This window comes from Malaclemys terrapin, chromosome 2, assembly GCF_027887155.1.
Source record: "Malaclemys terrapin pileata isolate rMalTer1 chromosome 2, rMalTer1.hap1, whole genome shotgun sequence".
Classification (NCBI taxonomy): Eukaryota; Metazoa; Chordata; order Testudines; family Emydidae; genus Malaclemys; species Malaclemys terrapin.
This window is the reverse complement of record NC_071506.1, coordinates 230,117,191-230,134,206: the sequence shown is the minus strand read 5'-3', so window position 1 is coordinate 230,134,206 and position 17,016 is coordinate 230,117,191. Positions and strand designations below refer to the sequence as shown.

At 42.3% G+C, this 17,016-nt stretch overlaps 1 protein-coding gene across 1 annotated transcript in view; it reads left to right on the top strand.

The window, feature by feature from the left end:
* HDAC9 (histone deacetylase 9) overlaps positions 1 to 17,016 on the top strand; it is a 641,420-nt gene that overhangs the window by 596,719 nt on the left and 27,685 nt on the right. Inside the window, exon 24 of the mRNA XM_054020255.1 lies at positions 15,027 to 15,160. Coding sequence (XP_053876230.1) covers positions 15,027 to 15,160 — 134 coding nt within the window. The remainder of the gene's footprint in view (positions 1 to 15,026; positions 15,161 to 17,016) is intronic.

Below are 17,016 nucleotides of genomic sequence, written 5' to 3'. Positions count from 1 at the left end.
CATTCATATGCCATCCATGGTTTTCCTCACACTGGGGGAATTCTTACCTGCCCTTTCAGAGCATCCTTACCATCCCTTTGAACCATCAGAGAGGCACAAAGGGCTGTCATATGAGGCAGAATCTGACCCTTCATTCTCATACATCATTGTAACAGACTACAGCAGAAAGGTGCTCAGTGTATTTATTTAATTAATTTAATTTAATTATTTAAAAATTTAAAATTTATTTATTTAATTTTAAAATTTAGTTTTATTTAATTTGGAAATTACAATTAATCAGACCCAAACACAGTTTCAACACAGTTTCCTCTCATTTGCTGAATTTTACACATTACTTCTGCAATAAGAAATGACAGGCAGTGCATTTCTGGGTTATTATAATGTGTGTCAGGTGGTGTTCGAAGGCATAAAGCCAGAGACAAAGTGACTAACTACCCAGTAATCCCTTAGAAATGCACTTCCTTGAGTTCTCTTGCTAGTAGGAAATCAAGTTTATTAAACATAAGGGACCAACTCATAGGAAATGCAGAGCACCCACAACTCACGTTGACTTCACTGGTGGAGCGGGTGCCAATCTGAGTCAGGAAATTCAACGTTCCTCCTGAAAGTACCTGCTCATTGAAAAGCCATCCTTGCTGTACCCATTGTAGATATTGCCGTAAATCTCAGCATGGTGCATGATTTTACACATGGGGGCCAGATCCTCGGCTGCTGTTAATCAGCATGTGCTGCTTTACACAAGCTGAGAATTTGTCCCTGAATGTAATGCATTATGTAGGTGTGATTGGGTAATACATGTCAAAGTGAGAGCCTTAGTTCACAGACTGATAGAGCTGCACACAGTGGAAAGGTCAGACCGGAGGTATCTAGTCCATTCTGCCTTTTTGGCAGAATAACATAAACCTTCTTCAGTCAGCACCAGTCCGTTCTGAATTTCTGAGCTGTGGGCTTAAGTCAGAGTCTTTAGGGAGCAACATGGAAAAAAATTAGCAGGTGCTTAGCACCCACTGGCAGCTAGCTCCCCTTCCTCCCCTCCACTCCTGCCCCTGCTGGTCCTGCGGCCCCTGCTGATCAACTCCTTCCCCTCCCTCCAGGTGCCTCCTGCACACCTTGTAACAGCTCTTCAGTGGTGGGCGGGAGGCACTAGGAGGGAGGGGGAGGAGTGGGAATGGGGCACGCTCAGGGGAGGGGGCAGGAAGAGGTAGGGCAGGGGCAGAGTGGGACACAGGCCTGGGGTGGAACAGGGTGAGCACCCAGGGAAAATTAGAAGCCAGTGCCTGTGAATTCCAAATCAGGTTAGTTTAGGTTTTCATCAATTTAAAAAAATAGGGTCAGCTCCTCAGCTGACATAAATCAGAAAAGTTCCAGTGACTCCAACTGAGATACTCCAATTTATGCCACTAAGACTCTGTCTTTATATTTAAAAATTTGTTAAATTGATTGTACGGGCAGTACCACCGGTATCTTCCAAACCTAATCTAGTTCTCTGGTTTCACTGGATATACGATAAAGATATCTGATGTTCCAAATTGCAAATGAATATATCTCCATACCTGAGCTCAGAATCAAGCTCTTTTATCAAACATCCCTATTGGGAAACAACCACATTATATTCCTGTCCAGTGCAGTCCTACCTTTTAGACCTACTCTGTTGGCATAACAGGCTTATTTTATTTCCTAATATATTAGTTCCACAAACCTTTTGGATTTGTTAAAATGTCTATGAAAGCATTACAATTAAAATCAAACTATGTTAAATCTATTAAACCCAATTAGGCCTTCTGGGCCAGATCCTCAGCCACACGACAGGCTGCTTTGTGCCACTCTGGTAGTGTAAAGTGGCGTTGATCCTGTTTGAAGGACCATGGCAATATTCCCTCTTTGTAGGGAGATGCCTCCAGTGGAACAGGACCACCCATATCAGCTCTTACACCAAGCCCCTTGGTGTATGGGGAAGTGCAGGGTATATACATGGCAAGGAGATAAGAGGCACACTAGGATTTTCCTTATCTCCTAAGGCTCTCTGCCAGAGCTGCCCCTGACAACCATCGACAGCTGATGCAGATGAGAGCAGCCTTGAGGCTGATCTGATTTACACTGGAGACTGATCCCATGCTCTGGGGCTGTCAAGTTGGCTTCAAGTCACCCTTTGCCCTCCACTTCACCAGTCCTGCCCCACGCACCATTCAGCCTAACTGGAGGATCTGGCCCTCTGTATTTTACTTAATTTTCATACATAAGAACGGCCATACTGTGTCAGACCAATGGTCCATCTAGTCCAGTATCCTCTCTTTCCACAGTGGTCAATGCCAGACACTTCAGAGGGAATGAACAGAACAGGGCAATCACCAAGTGATCCATCCCCTGACGTCCAGTCACAGCTTCTGGCAAACAGAGGCAAGGGAAATTCATAGCATAGGATTGTACCTCTGACCATCTTGGCCAATCGCCATTGATGGACCTATCCTCCATGAACTTATCTAATACTTTTTTTAACCCAGTTATAGTTTTGGCCTTCACAACACCCCCAGGCATCGAGTTGACTGTGCATTGTGTGAAGAAGTACTTCCCTTTGTTTGTTTTAAACCTGCTGACTATAATTTCATTGGGTGACCCCTAGTTCTTGTGTTATGCAAAGGAGTAAATAACAGATCCTTATTCACTTTCTCCACACTAATCACAGTTTTATAGACCTCAATCATAGCTCTTCTTAGTCGTTTCTTTTCCAAGCTGAAAAGTCCCGTCTTTTTAATATCTCCTCATGTGGAAGCTGTTCCATATCCTTCGTCATTTTTGTCGCCCTTCTTTGTACCTTTTCCAATTCTAATACATTTCTTTTGAGATGAGGTGACCAGATCTGCACTCAATATTCAAAGTGTAGGCGTACCATGGATTTATATAGTGGCATTATTATATTTTCTGTCTTATCATCTATCCCTTTCCTAATGATTCCTATCATTGTTAGCTTTATTGACTGCCGCTGCACATTGAGTGGATGTTTGCAGAAAACAATCCACAATCTCTTTCTTGAGTGGTAACAGCTAATTTATTCCCATAATTTGGTATGTATAGTTGGGATTATGTTTTCCAATGTGCATTACTTTGTATTTATCAACACAGAATTTCATCTGCCATTTTGTTGCCATCACCCAGTTTTGTGAGATTCTTTTGTAACTCTTTGAAGTCTGCTTAATACTTAACTATCTTGAGTAGTTTTGTATCATCTGTAAATTTTACCACCTCATTGTTTACCCCTTTTTCCAGATCATTTATGAATATGTTGATCCCAGTACAGATCCCTGGGGAACACCAGTATTTACACCTCTCCATTCTGAAAGCTAACTATTTATTCCTACCCTTCTTTTTCTATGTTCTAACCCGGGGTGGGCAAACTTTTTGGCCTGAGGGCCACCTGGGTTTCAGAAATTGTATAGAGGGCCAGTTAGGGGAGGCTGTGCCTCCCCAAACAGCCAAGCATGGCCCGGCTCCCACCTCCTGTCCAACCCTCCCTGCTTCTTGCCCCCTGACAGCCCCCCGGACTCCTGCCCCATCCAAACCCCCCTGTTCCCTGATGGCCCCCCTGGCACCCCTGCCCCATCCACCCCCTGGCTCTCTGTCCCCTGATAGCCCCCAGAACCTCTGCCCCTGACTTTCCCCTTCCCCCATTCAACCCCCCCTCCTTCCTGACTAGCCCCATTCAACCCCTGTTTCCTGCCCTCTGACCACCCCGACCCCTATCACACCCCCGCCCCCTGACCACCACCCTGAACTTCCCTGCCCTCTATCCAATGCCCCCTGCTCCCTGCCCCCTTACCGCGCTGCCTGGAGCACTGGTGGCTGGCAGGGCTGGAGCCAGCCATGCCACCGCACAGCACAGAGCACCAGGTCAGGCTGGGCTCTGCAGCTGCACTGCCCCAGGAGCTCACAGCCCCGTCACCCAGAGCATTGCACCAACGGTGCAGTGAGCTGAGGCTGCGGGTAAGGGGGAGCAGTTGGGGAGGTGCCAAGGGCTCCTGGGCCAGGAGCTCGGGGGCTGGGCAGGAGGGTCCCGCGGGCCGGATGTTGCCTGCGGGCCATAGTTTGCCCACCTCTGTTCTAACCACTTACTGATCCATGAGAGGACCTTCCTGCTTATCCCATGACAGCTTACTTTGCTTAGGAGTCTTGGGTGAGGGACCTTGTCAAAGGCTTTCTGAAAATCTAAGTACACTAAATTCTCCCTTGTCCACATGCTTGTTGGCCCCCTTAAAGAATTCTGGTAGATTGGTGAGGCATTATTTTTCTTTACAAAAACTATGTTGATTCTTCCCCAACAAATTGTGTTCACATATGTGGCTGTTAATTCCATTCTTTACTATAGTTTCAACCAGTTTGCCTACTATTGAAGTTAGGCTTACCAGCCTGTAACTGCCAGGATTGCCTCCAGAGCCTTTTTTTAAAATTGGCATCACATTAGCTATCCTCTGGTCATCTGGTACAGAAGCTGATTTAAATTATAGGTTACATACCACAGTTAGTAGTTCTGCAATTTCACAATAGAAATGCATTCTAAGGGACAGATTTTCTGGTGTGGTGTGGCTGTTTTGTGCCACACGCCCAGCAGAATGTGGCCCTAATCTAGCTCAACTGTGGAGGATCACTACCATGAAAAGATGATTTCTGGTGTAAGGCTCTTATCCTTGCCCTGGAATAGCAGGACAAGAGAGGCATGGTCAAAGGAAAAGGTTTGGCCAGAATACCTTGTGCCATGCCAATCCTAGACTGTGGTTTCAGCCCACTTGAGCTGTTTGCAGATGGCATAAATTAGAGCAGCCCACAAGATGCTCTAATTCAGGGGTCGGCAACTTTCGGCCTATGGCTCATCAGGATAATCCACTGGTGGGCCGCGAGACATTTTGTTTACTTTGACTGTCCGCAGGCATGGCCCCCTGCAGCTCCCAGTGGCCATGGTTCGCCGTTCCCGGCCAATGGGAGCTGTGGGAAGCGGCGGCCAGCCCGTTCCTGTGGCTTGTGCCGCTTCCCGCAGCTCCCATTGTCCAGGAACGGTGAACCACAGCCACTGGGAACTGCAGGGGTCCGTGCCTGCGGATGGTCAATGTAAACAAAATGTCTCGCAGCCTGTCAGCGGATTACCCTGATGGGCCGCATGCTGAAGGTTGCCAGCCCCTGCTCTAATTTGATGTAAGTGGATTAGCCCTGCACAGAGATGACATTATGGTAAGAGAGTGCAAGACAACAAGTGTTATGTACCTTTGCATGTACACCCTCCATGACTGGCATGCTATGGAAAACAGCTGTAGCTCAGGATCTGGGCCTTAATCTTTCCAACAGAAATTATAACATGATGAAAATCCCAATCATTAGTTCAGAAACCAAAGAATCCTCTAAAATGGATTTTAATTCAACATCTAAAAATTACATTTCATTTCTCATTTCAAATTGGGTAAAATCTATATCCAGGTAAATCAGGGCCATTACATCAAATTATTTTATGATGCCTGATTTAAATGATAGGTTACATACCACAGCTAGTAGTTCTGCAATTTCATATTTTAATTACTTCAGAACTCTAGGGTGAATACCATCTGGTGCTGGTGACTTATTACTGTTTAATTTATCAATTTATTCCAAAACCTCCTCTATTGACACCTCAGTCTGGAACAGTTCCTCAATTTGTCACCGAAAAAGAATGGCTCAGATATGGGAATCTCTTTCACATCCTCTGCAGTGAAGACTGATGCAAAGAATTCATGTAGCTTCTCCACAATGGCTTTATCTTCATTGATCGCTCCTTTAGCACCTCGATCGTCCAGTGGCCCCACTGATTGTTTGGCCAGTTTCCTGCTTCTGATGTACTTAAAAGATTTTTGCTGTCTGTGAGTCTTTGGCTAGTTGCTCTTCAAATTCTTTGTTTGGATTGCCTAATTATACTTTCCTACTTGAGTTGCTGGAGTTTATTCTTCTTTCTGTTTTCCTCAGTACGATTTAACTTCCAATTTTTAAAGATGCCTTTTTGCCTCTAGCCACTTCTTGATCATAATAGTCTACAATTGTAGTTTAAGTCAGTGGGTGCTGAGGGCCCTTGGCAAGCCACAGGGGATATATAACACCTTGCAGGATTAGACCAATAATTTGGGTGAGCCAAATCCTCTGCTAGTGTAAATTGGTGTAGCTCCATTGACATCATTCATGGTTCCCCATGAGAAGCAACTCACTTGAAAAGGGGCCTGGAGGCAGCCCACCCTTTAAGCCAATTCACTGTGTGGAGCAATCTGTGCCAGCCTAATGACTTTATTTAGTGTGCCTGTCTCTCTCCTGGGCTGGTGTGGCTCTGAACTTCCCCCTACACATAGCTGTGGCATAAAATCCAAGATCTAGCCCTAAGATTTATTGACCTCAGTAGCAAAGCCACGTTTTCTGGTTTTTAGACCTCTCCATTTATCCCTTCCATTCTACCTCTCTGACTTCATAACCACTTGCAGTACTTTCCTGTCAGTTCCTCCAGTCCTGGCAACTCTTTCCCCTCCTTGTGAATGTAGACCCTTGTTCATTGTTCAGAGGGTCACTCCCTCTTGTTCTGGCTAATCCCCCTAGAACTCTCTTTCTCTTTTAGCCACTGAGGCAATTGCTCTTTAAACATTTCCTTAAAACCTTCATTTTCTCTTTAGCCCTATAAATATCTCTGTGAAAGTTGTAGCCATACTGTGTATTTTGGATACTACACAACGATAAAATGCATTGCATTATTCCACTATATTTAGTTACAAACATAATGTTATAACAGCACTAAAAGTGCAATAGTTCCTTTATCTTGTACCTTCCCATTAATTTTATCTATGTATTACAATCATAGAGATAAACAGTGCAAAAGATAATTGAGGGAAGACGGGTGGGGGGGGGGACCGCTTCTTCCCTCATGCACTACCTTTGCCTCTTGGAGAGAAGTTGGCTGACATGTCTGCACTACCCAAAAGGGGCTGCCTTGTGGTAGAGGTGCACAAGTTGCTCCTGGCGGAAGGAGTAGTAAGCAGGCACTCGGGTGAGGTGGGCCACCATTGAAGTACCTAGAAAGGCTGGGGCACTGCCGTGCTTGTGGCTTCTGAAGCCTGAGCCATCATGATCAGTGGGGCAGACTAGCTCCCGCACTCTCCATTTGGTTAATGCCACTCTTCTCCCTTGTTCCAGCACATATTTGGTGAGATGGGTCAATATTATTTGGCTTTCAGTTAAGAGTCTTGTGTCTCCTGAAGTATGTACACCATAGAGATTTGATCATGTAAGATAGGTACATGGTAGCACTTAAAACCAATTAATTATGAAAAACATATTACTGTAGGACTAACAACTGTGTAGGAAAACATCTATTATAGAAATTGTTAATCCTCAAAAAATACATTTCTGAGAATGCTGGTATTTATTTAACGAACAATTACTGTCTAATGTAATCTAAATTAAATGCCTGCTTGAGACATGTAATTTAAAGTGTTACTGAGCTTCTTTCTGTGGTATTAAAACCATGAAGTCACCAGCTCTGCCTGGAGGTCAAATATTTGTCTTTTAAACACAGGTATTTTAGTACTGGCATTAAGAACTTCTGCCATTTGGAAAGTGCCTTTCATAAGAATGTATTTGGCATTAAATGGAGAATCCCTCTCCCTCATTCACTCAAAGTCTAGATCTTACTGACTTAGGCAAACCTCTGATGGACTTCAAAGGAAGTTTTGCTTGAGTAAAAGTAAGGATCGAACCCTAAAAGAATAACTTGTTCTCCTAACACAGCACAAGCTTTGCAAAGTGCTTTAGCTGCAGCCCAGCACTGGAAGGGTCAACTATCATTTGACTCCTGTATGGACATATTTATTTAGGACACGTAGCCTGATGACTCAGGAAGTTATGTAAAAACTGACCCACTTAATTTTAGATGCTATTGTTGGAAGAATATCAATGAAAAATAATCAAATAGTCATGAAAGAACCACAAGGATAGAGTGCAGAACACTGGTGGGTAGATTCTTGGCAGTGACCATCACAAAAGTTTTAATGAGAGGAAAACACATTCTCAAGTAAATTAGAGAGTAATGACATGATTAAATGGTAAATAATAGTTAAATGCATGCCTGTAGATCCAGGACAGAGACTGTGGAGTTTTTGTGTTTTGGGAGTATTTCTTTCTGTACTGTTCTGAATAGCCAGAGGAGATCACCAGCTGTCTGCTAGTAATTTAGGGTCAGATTGTGGCTTTTAAGATACTGCCTATGCTGGGGGGACGGGGGAGGTGCACAATGGTCCTGCTGCAGTGGAGCTCTTGCGAGGTTTTCTGGGTAACTTAGCAGCTCCACCACCCTTTCAGTGGCTGGCTGCACTGTCCCCTCCTCTTTCCACCAACCACCTCCTCAGGAAAGGGGGGTTAGGACCATGTCTCTGACCTCACCCCGCCTTTTTACCCAACTAGCAGGGAGCAATGCCTGTATAAGATAGGACTATCTTCCTTGTATACACTAGAGGTGCTATCCTCCCAGATACAAGCACAGCTCCCATTAATTTTTTTAAAGTGTGTTAGTATCAAAAAGAATCCTGACAATGGTACTGGTAGAATTATCAATAATAATGCAGAAAAGACAGAAATGTTCAATAAATATTTCTCATAGACTCATAGACTTTAAGGTCAGAAGGGACCATTATGATCATCTGGTCTGACCCCCTTCATGCTGCAGGCCATAAAACCGTCCCTACCCCTTCCCTGGACTCTGCTGTTGAAGTCCCCAATCCTGTTTTTAGTGACTTCAATCGACAGAGAAAAAACAGATAATGTAGTCATATCATATAATAACTAACACTCTTTCCATTCCACTAGTATCTCAAGAGGATGTTAAACAGCAGCTACTATAGACAGACATTTTAAAATCAGTACATCCAGATAACTTGCATCCACAGTTTTAAAAGGGCTCTCTGAGGCACTCACTGGACCGCTAATGTTGATTATCAGTTGGAACTTGGAACACCAGGAAAGTTCTAGAAGAATGGATGAAAGCTAATGTTGGGCCAATATCTTAAAAGGATAAACAGGAACCTGGGTGATTATAGGCCTGTCATTCAGACTTTGATTCTGGGCAAGGTAATGAAGCAGCTGATATGGAACTCGATTAATAAAGAATTAGAAGAGGGTAATATAATTGTGCCAGTCAACACAAGTTTATGAAAAGTAGATCCTGTCAAACTACTTAGATTTTTTATGAGATTACAAGTTTGGTTGATAAAGGTAATTGTGTTGAGGTAATATATTTAGACTTCTATAAAGCATTTGACTTGGTACTGCATGACATTTATATTAACAAGCTAGAATGATGCAAAATTAACAGGGCACACATTAAAAAGGTTAAAAACTGGCTACCTGATACGTGTCAAAATCTAATTGTAAATGTGAAATCATCAAGCACATTTGTTTCTAATGGGGGACTCTATCCTGGGAAGCAGTGACTCTGAAAAAGATTTGGGGGCTGTGATGGATAATCAGCTGAATGCGAGCTCTCAGTGCAATGCTATGGCCAAAAGGACTAATGCAATCCCTTATTGTGAGAGACTCCAGGAGCTCAATCTATTTATTTTAACAAAGATGAAGTTAAGGGGCGACTTGGTTACAGTCTATAAGTACCTACACAGGGAACAAATATTTAATAATGGGTTTTTCAATCTAGCAGAGGTATAACATGAACCAATGATTGGGAATTAATGCAAGACAAATTCAGACTGTAAATTTTTAACACTGAGAATAGTTAACCATTGGAACAACTTACGAAGGGTTGTGGTGGATTTGTCATCACTGCCAATTTTGCATGTTGTACTAAAAGACACATGCTGGGAATTATTTTGGGAAGTTTTATGGCCTGTATTATATAGAAGATCAAACTAGATCAGGGATCGGCAACCTTTGGCACGCGGCCCATCAGGGAAATCCGCTGGCAGGCTGGGACGGTTTGTTTACCTGCAGCGTCCGCAGGTTCGGCTGATCACAGCTCCCACTGGCCGTGGTTCGCCGTTCCAGCCAATGGGGGCTGTGGGAAGCAATGGCCAGCACATCCCTCAGCCCACACTGCTTCCCGCAGCCCCCATTGGCCTGGAACGGCAAACCACGGCCAGTGGGAACTGCGATTACCTGAACCTGTGGACATTGCAGATAAACGAACGGGCGTATTTCCCGGACGGGCCGTGTGCCAAAGGTTGCCGATCCCTGAACTAGATGATCACAATGGTCCCTTCTGGCTTTGGGACCTATGAGCCTATTGAATATGAGTTTTGCACATGCACTGATGAGAGAATAGAGACTATTCATCTTACAGTTTATGGAAAACATAAGTAGCACAATACTGGCCTGGAGCAGCCCCTCCACATGTGACTCTCCCATCTGCTTGGAGAGAGGAGCACTAGATACAGTGCATTAACAAGTGTTCCTTATGGTCTCTTCCATGGTTACGATTTATGATACAATATATTCTTAAATATTTCTTTCTCAGAGTGACTATAGGAGAAACTTTACTTTAAGGCATCTAGGAATGCAATATCATAAATGTATGTGATTTATCCTATGGATGGGTGAACTAATTTGGTTAACATTAGGAAATGATTTGTCTTTTTGCTCCCTACTCACTAGCTCATTATGTCAGAGTGCTTTGAGGGTGACCACCAGGTAGCTAGCTCACTTGTGCAAGTCTCCGCACCAGGGGGTAACTTTGCATACTCCGCTTTTGACCTTCATCAGGGAGCAGGACAGCAGGCTGTTCACCCCAGCCTAGGATTGTATCCTGTCTGGTGCAGTAGAATCCAGTACCCCTTAACAGGGCCCAATTTAAAACATAAAGCTTGGGGGGAAAAGGGGAAATAATTTGTGATTTTTTTTATTTGGAATTTTGTTAAAATTCCAACCAGCACTGTATTTAATCAAAAAATGGGGGGACAGGAAGGGAGAGAGGGAATGGGGAGTAATATGGACATTTAGTTCAAGTCAATGGGGTCACTTGTAATGTGTAAAGTTAAACGTGCATAAATCATTGCAGGCGTGGGTCTTTAGTTAAGAATATCCATCAAGTGCATATCCTTGATTTGTGTTGTTAACCATATATTTCAGTGTCAAATTTACAATTTGCTGTTTACATCATTATTGTTTAGTTCCACTACTCGATGTTTTTATATTTTCTGAGCACTTTTGCAAACTGCACCCTTGATATCTAAGAACTGGATTTGAGAGGGAAACAGGTATTTCGATATATAAAGTGTGCCTGAAAATAATTGTTGGCACAAAACCATGCTCACAGTTTCCTGGCACAAAAAAAAATTAAACTATTTAAAAAAATCTAGCTACTGCTGTGTAAGTATTAAGAAATGTACTGATGCAGCACATTCACAGTAGCATTTGGGAAATACCCAGTCTGTGTTTAATCTTTTCCTTATTATTTATCCGCTTGAAACAATCAATTTTTAACATCCATAGGGCTGGATGTTTTCAAAATGACATCCTCTTTTTATACCCTTACTCATGGGCGCAAGTAATTGTGGACACAATTAAGCCATTTACGCATCGAAGTAATGGACTGTACCCACCAGTTTATGTACGTTGATGTCTAAATGGCCTGAGTTGTCCTTGCAATTATTTCTGTCCACCAAATTTTATGCTCAAAAAGGGATGTCCATTTAAGGCTAAACTGCAAATCAAGCTCTTAATATTTTTAATTTGAGTTTCCATTTTAAACCTCTATCGGAACCTGTTCTGTTCATATAAAATGCTACCATACTATAAATCTTGTACACCACAGCAAAAGCAGACCCTTTTACAGTATGGCAAGGCCGAACTGAAACTGTTTTTTGAAGCCACCATCACAACTGGCACCATTGTCAGCAATGTTAGCAGAGAGGCCAAGAATTGAATTTGCTACTGGTTTTTAAGGATTCAGGTGAGACTGAAGGTTTAGGATTAAAAATGGTTGTCTGACCCCTTCCTTCTCCCAAGCACCTGGTCACTTGGGAATTCAGAGACATGCTCAATCTTATTATACCAGGAGAGATGACTGCTTCTTTTCACAGTGCTTGTTTCCCCTTCCTCTCCCACTCCCCTTATTTATTTGGCATAAACTTCAGCCCATCTTAAAACCTGGGATTCCTTATTTCCATGTTGTTACTTCTGTACTTCAGGGAATTTCCTTTAGGAAGGTAATATCTTTCTAAGCTTGCTATAATGGCACATGAGCTAAGTTTCTTTGTTAAGAATTTCCATAACTCATTCAGTCATAAGAAGCATTGGTGCTGTTGGCTAAAGTCATTTCCTCTCCCTGCAGCAAGTCATCTTGACTTTCTGGGTAATTGTGCTGAAGAAAAGCCCCCTCCATAATGGTTTCATTTGGCAACCCTTTATCGTGTTACCAGATTTTTGCTCTTATTGTCCGATTAATTCCATCCTGGAATTGTATTGGGAGTGTTATGTCTTGTATGGCTGATTGTGTAGACATCTCCTAGTAAGCCAGTAGTGAATATTGTAACATTGATATTTGCTAGTAGTTTGAGGAAAGCAAGCAGATGAAATAACCTGGTAATGATCTCTATCACAAGTACTGTGTACAATTTTCAAAAAGAAGAAAAATCTATTGGGAGAGACTCTGAATTTATTGCCAGAAAATTATGTTGTGGCTGCAGTGACCCTTGTGGTCGTATATTGTTTTCAAACTGTGCAGGGTACTGGATTCAGTAAAACTTTTCCTTCCTGACAGAAGCTGTGTGAAGTGAGGGATAATAGCATCTTAAAGTCCTGTTGCACTTCTCACAAAGCTGAGGGGAGAGTTATACAGTATGTGGATGTGGGGAGCCCATGAACTATTTATTCTTCTTCATTTCCTTTGAATGCTATGTGTTCATCTCATGGTACTGCTGCTGGCACTGTCTTGATATGAGTCTGAAGATCGCATGTGTAGTATGCAGACAGAAATAAATCCTCTAGGTAAAAGAAAGTGGAAACTGGCCAATGATCAAAGGTTATCCTCATTCCACTCCTTCCTTCACTTTTATTATCCTACTAAATTTGGGCTTTTGCAAAGCTTCCCCCCCCACACAAGTGAAGGTTGAGCTTAAATGAGAGATTTAAATTTTTGCTTGTTTTTCAAACCATGTGTAATTTGAACCACAGTGTAGTGGCTTCAGTAGAGTCAAAACTGCAGTTCTTAGAGAGCTACACTAGGTTGTGAATTGGTTTAAAGAATTAACCTTTCACTCCAACGGTTCTGGGATCAGCCCTGGGACAAGTGGCAAGTAGAATTTTGTGAACAATTAGGCAAAATGTGGAATAATTAGGGACCCGATCCTGCAAACAGTTATAACCACGCTTAACTATATGTCCCATTGAAGTAAATGGAGTTACTCATGTGCTTACTTCTGAAGCATATGTGTAAATGCTTGCAGGGTCAGGGCTTCAGTCTGTGCCTCAGAAGATTTCTCCAGAATATTTTTTTCATTTATTGAAATGTCAAATTTCTACATTCCGTTCTCACTGGAGCACAGTAAAAATGTCTCTCTGGAGCTGTAAACCTCCTGGGTGTCTTGCTAATCTGTTTATTAAACCTAGGGGACACACAGTGCTCTGGAGCTGGTAGGGACTACTGTCAGAAGAGCAACTAGAACAGAGTGGATAGAAGTGTGAGTCCCAGGCTGCAAGTGTGTTGTGAATTTAACTTAAAAAGTCTCAAGGCCTTACCTGCCATTAACCATTGGAAGGGAGGTCAAGCCAAAGCAAAAACTGCCCTTGGAAATTAAACAACCATTTTCAAAATTTTCCTCCCGAAATTATCCAACTTCTTATGAAATTTATGAAACAAAAATGAAAGAATTTCACCTAACTTTAATCTCAGATGAAATTTAAGTGGTGGTGTTACCTGAGTTGAATACCCTCATAAAGCTGGATCCAATGGAGCTCCATTGGCAGCCTCTGGTTGTGATACAGGGATACAGAGTGCTGTGGATCAATGCTTGAGGAACACCAGCAGAGCTGTCTGGTAAACCTTGAACAGTTCCAGCCTGCACTGAGCCTGATTCCAGAGATTGTTGCTAGTGCAATGACTTTAACAAACACCAAAATGTAACATCTAGTATGATTTGTTTTTTACACTGTGGTAGTGCATTAAGTTCAGGGCCCATTGTGCTGGTCCCTTTACAAAGTGAAAAAATGCATCTAAGAGTCTAAAACTTAATTTAGCAAGATACAGTCTTTGATCAAGATAGTTTCTCTTACCCACAGCCTCCTTTTCAGCTTTTACTAGCCAGCCTGGCCAGGATCCATCACAGAGCTCAAATCACTTGTTGTTGGGTTGTTGTTGTTGTTGTTATTTGTCTCCTTTGGTAAAGGATAAAAGTGGATTTTCTCTTTGTTCCTTATATCCCCAATGGTATGTCTATGTTTACAAGTTAGGAAGGCCTCCTGGGGATTTAGTCTCCTGTGTTTCTCCGGGGTACAGGAATCATATTAAATCTCTACCTCTTGAGTTCAGGATCGGGATAAATGCCACTGGTTTAGCTTGATGGTTTTGTTTACTGCTAATATGTAAACTGGGGTAAATCTGCATTGCCTTTTCTAGGACAGACCTGTTTATCACCTTTACCTAGGCTAGCCTGTCTGGTTGTAAACATGTTCTAGTAACATCACACAATGGGAATTCATAGCTTCACATATAACTATGTGAATGTGTATCATTTTACAATGATATTAATAACCAGTGTGTTGTTAGCTTTCATACGATACCTCACAATGCATATTTTGTACAAATATCATTGCAGTAGGGTGTGAATACAGAGGTACACAGTTATACTTTCTTCTGTAGTATTTAGGGCTGACCAGTGTTGGAGCCAGGTTACTGATATAGATGGACCATAGTTCTGATCTTATGTTTTTGTGCAATATCCTCATGTTTCCGACTTTCTGATACAACAGATGTAAAATATGTCATTAAAATCTTTTCTGCTTTACTAATTTGCACTATTGTCTTTGCATGTTAGGTTTTGGTCACCTAACGCAGCAGTTGCTGAAGCTAGCAGCTGGCCGTGTGGTGCTGGCACTGGAGGGAGGACATGACCTTACTGCCATCTGTGATGCATCTGAAGCCTGCGTAAATGCCCTTCTAGGAAATGAGGTAAAAGACAAGTCCAAGGGTTTCAGACGACAATCCATGTTTTCGAAAAGTTCTGTCTTTTTGGTTTCTTTTAATTTTCCTAAGAAATAAGTGCCTTTTGCACATGTCTTAGTAATGAGCAAAATGCAAAAGAGTCGGAAGTTATTTTGGTTTTGATAAGCACCCCACCATCAGATGTTTATATGAATCTCTAGGGTTTGCAAAACTATTCTTGATTCTGAGAGGGACTCAATATGCTGTGCTGAGAACCTGCTGAGAACCTGCCTTGACATCAGTGGGGGTCACTGATGCTCATCATTGATCAAGTCTTTGAGCGAGCTATTGTGGAAAAACAGGCTCTTCTCTCAAGTTTGCTGGTAAGTTCTTGGACTGAAAATAGCAAAAGCACATTTTCATGCAGTATTTTGATACTTTTCTTTCCACCATCCACGGGCAAATCTCTGCTCTCTGCATATGTTCACTCTGTGGTGAAAATGATTAAGGGTAAACCTGCTAAAGGCACATACAAAAATCAAATACATAAAGGCAACGTACCTTTACCTTAAATTGTGACCCTGTCACATGTCCTCATGCCATGGTCTGTGAAATCTTGTTATGGGGAACAGTGTTGCAAGTCATTATTTTTACTGGAAACTGACAACCCCAGTAATCAGTATTTTTTAATGTACTTACTTACTAGTCTCCTAATTCCTTTTTAGGGCACCATTTCAGGCCTATTAGATTGATGTGAAGTGCTGTTTGTTATAGTGGAAATTGCTTACAACCCATAAGATCACCTATGAAGGACTTTTTAAAGACCTTTATGCCTTTTTTTTAATGATACATAGACAATGCCTGAAAGGGTTGTTTTTTTTCTGCTTGTGTTTTACTTTATAGACAGCAAAAATGTCACATGAGGCCTTCCCTAATTTTGCTGGAGAACCTATTGAGCATCTCAGAGATGTGTATTGGGAGTTCTCAAACCTGAATCAAAAGAGTAATAGTAATATAACAAAGACCTTTTCTCTCAAATGTTCTTCAAGCATTGGAGTTGAATACATGTTAAAAAAAAACAGTTTTAAACAATTTGTCTAAAAATTCTTTCCCCCTTTCAGCTGCTCACTTTTCAATCTATTGGCTCTGGTGAAGTCTCAATTTCACCAATTCTCCAGTGTCCATAGAAACTTCCAAAGTAGACAAGACACACATTTGTAGTGCTAAAAACAAGCAGGAAGCCCCCTTCTCCTATGCCTTTCCCCCCTACTTTGAACCAAAACCTTTCAGGCTTTCTTTATGTATCACAAAGAAGCAATAAAGGACACAAGCCCATTATTTTTTTCCTTTGCAGGTTAAGGAAAATTTACTATATTGCAAGTCTTGAACTTAGTTTACATGGCAACATAGTACACCCCAACAGGCTGCATACGCTGGTTCTGCACCATAGTGGCCTGTCTTGAGAACAAGTAGCCTGATTCAGAAGGTCCAAGGCACCTCTTCCAGGAAAAGGAGCTATAGAGCTTCTTGGGAACAGGAAATGAATGCAAGGAAACTCCCCGGAGCAACCCCAAACAGTTCCTCAGCCTTCTCCCTTGCAGGCACCAGGGACAGTGTAGGAATTAATACATTAAGGGAGTGCTACCGTAGAGGGGTGAGCAAAGAAAAATGATCCCTTGTGTGAAGATGGTTGGGGTTGCTGGAAAGGTCTCTCTTCTCCCCATCCCCCTGCACTCTGTGGGAACAAGCATTCCATAGCAGAATATTCAGCCCGATTTGAGTTTCATGCTGGGTGATCTATGATATGGCCCATAAAGAAAAGTTTTCAAAAGTGCTGACCATCCAGTGTCTTCTTTCGAGAAGGATGAACAACACTTTTGAAT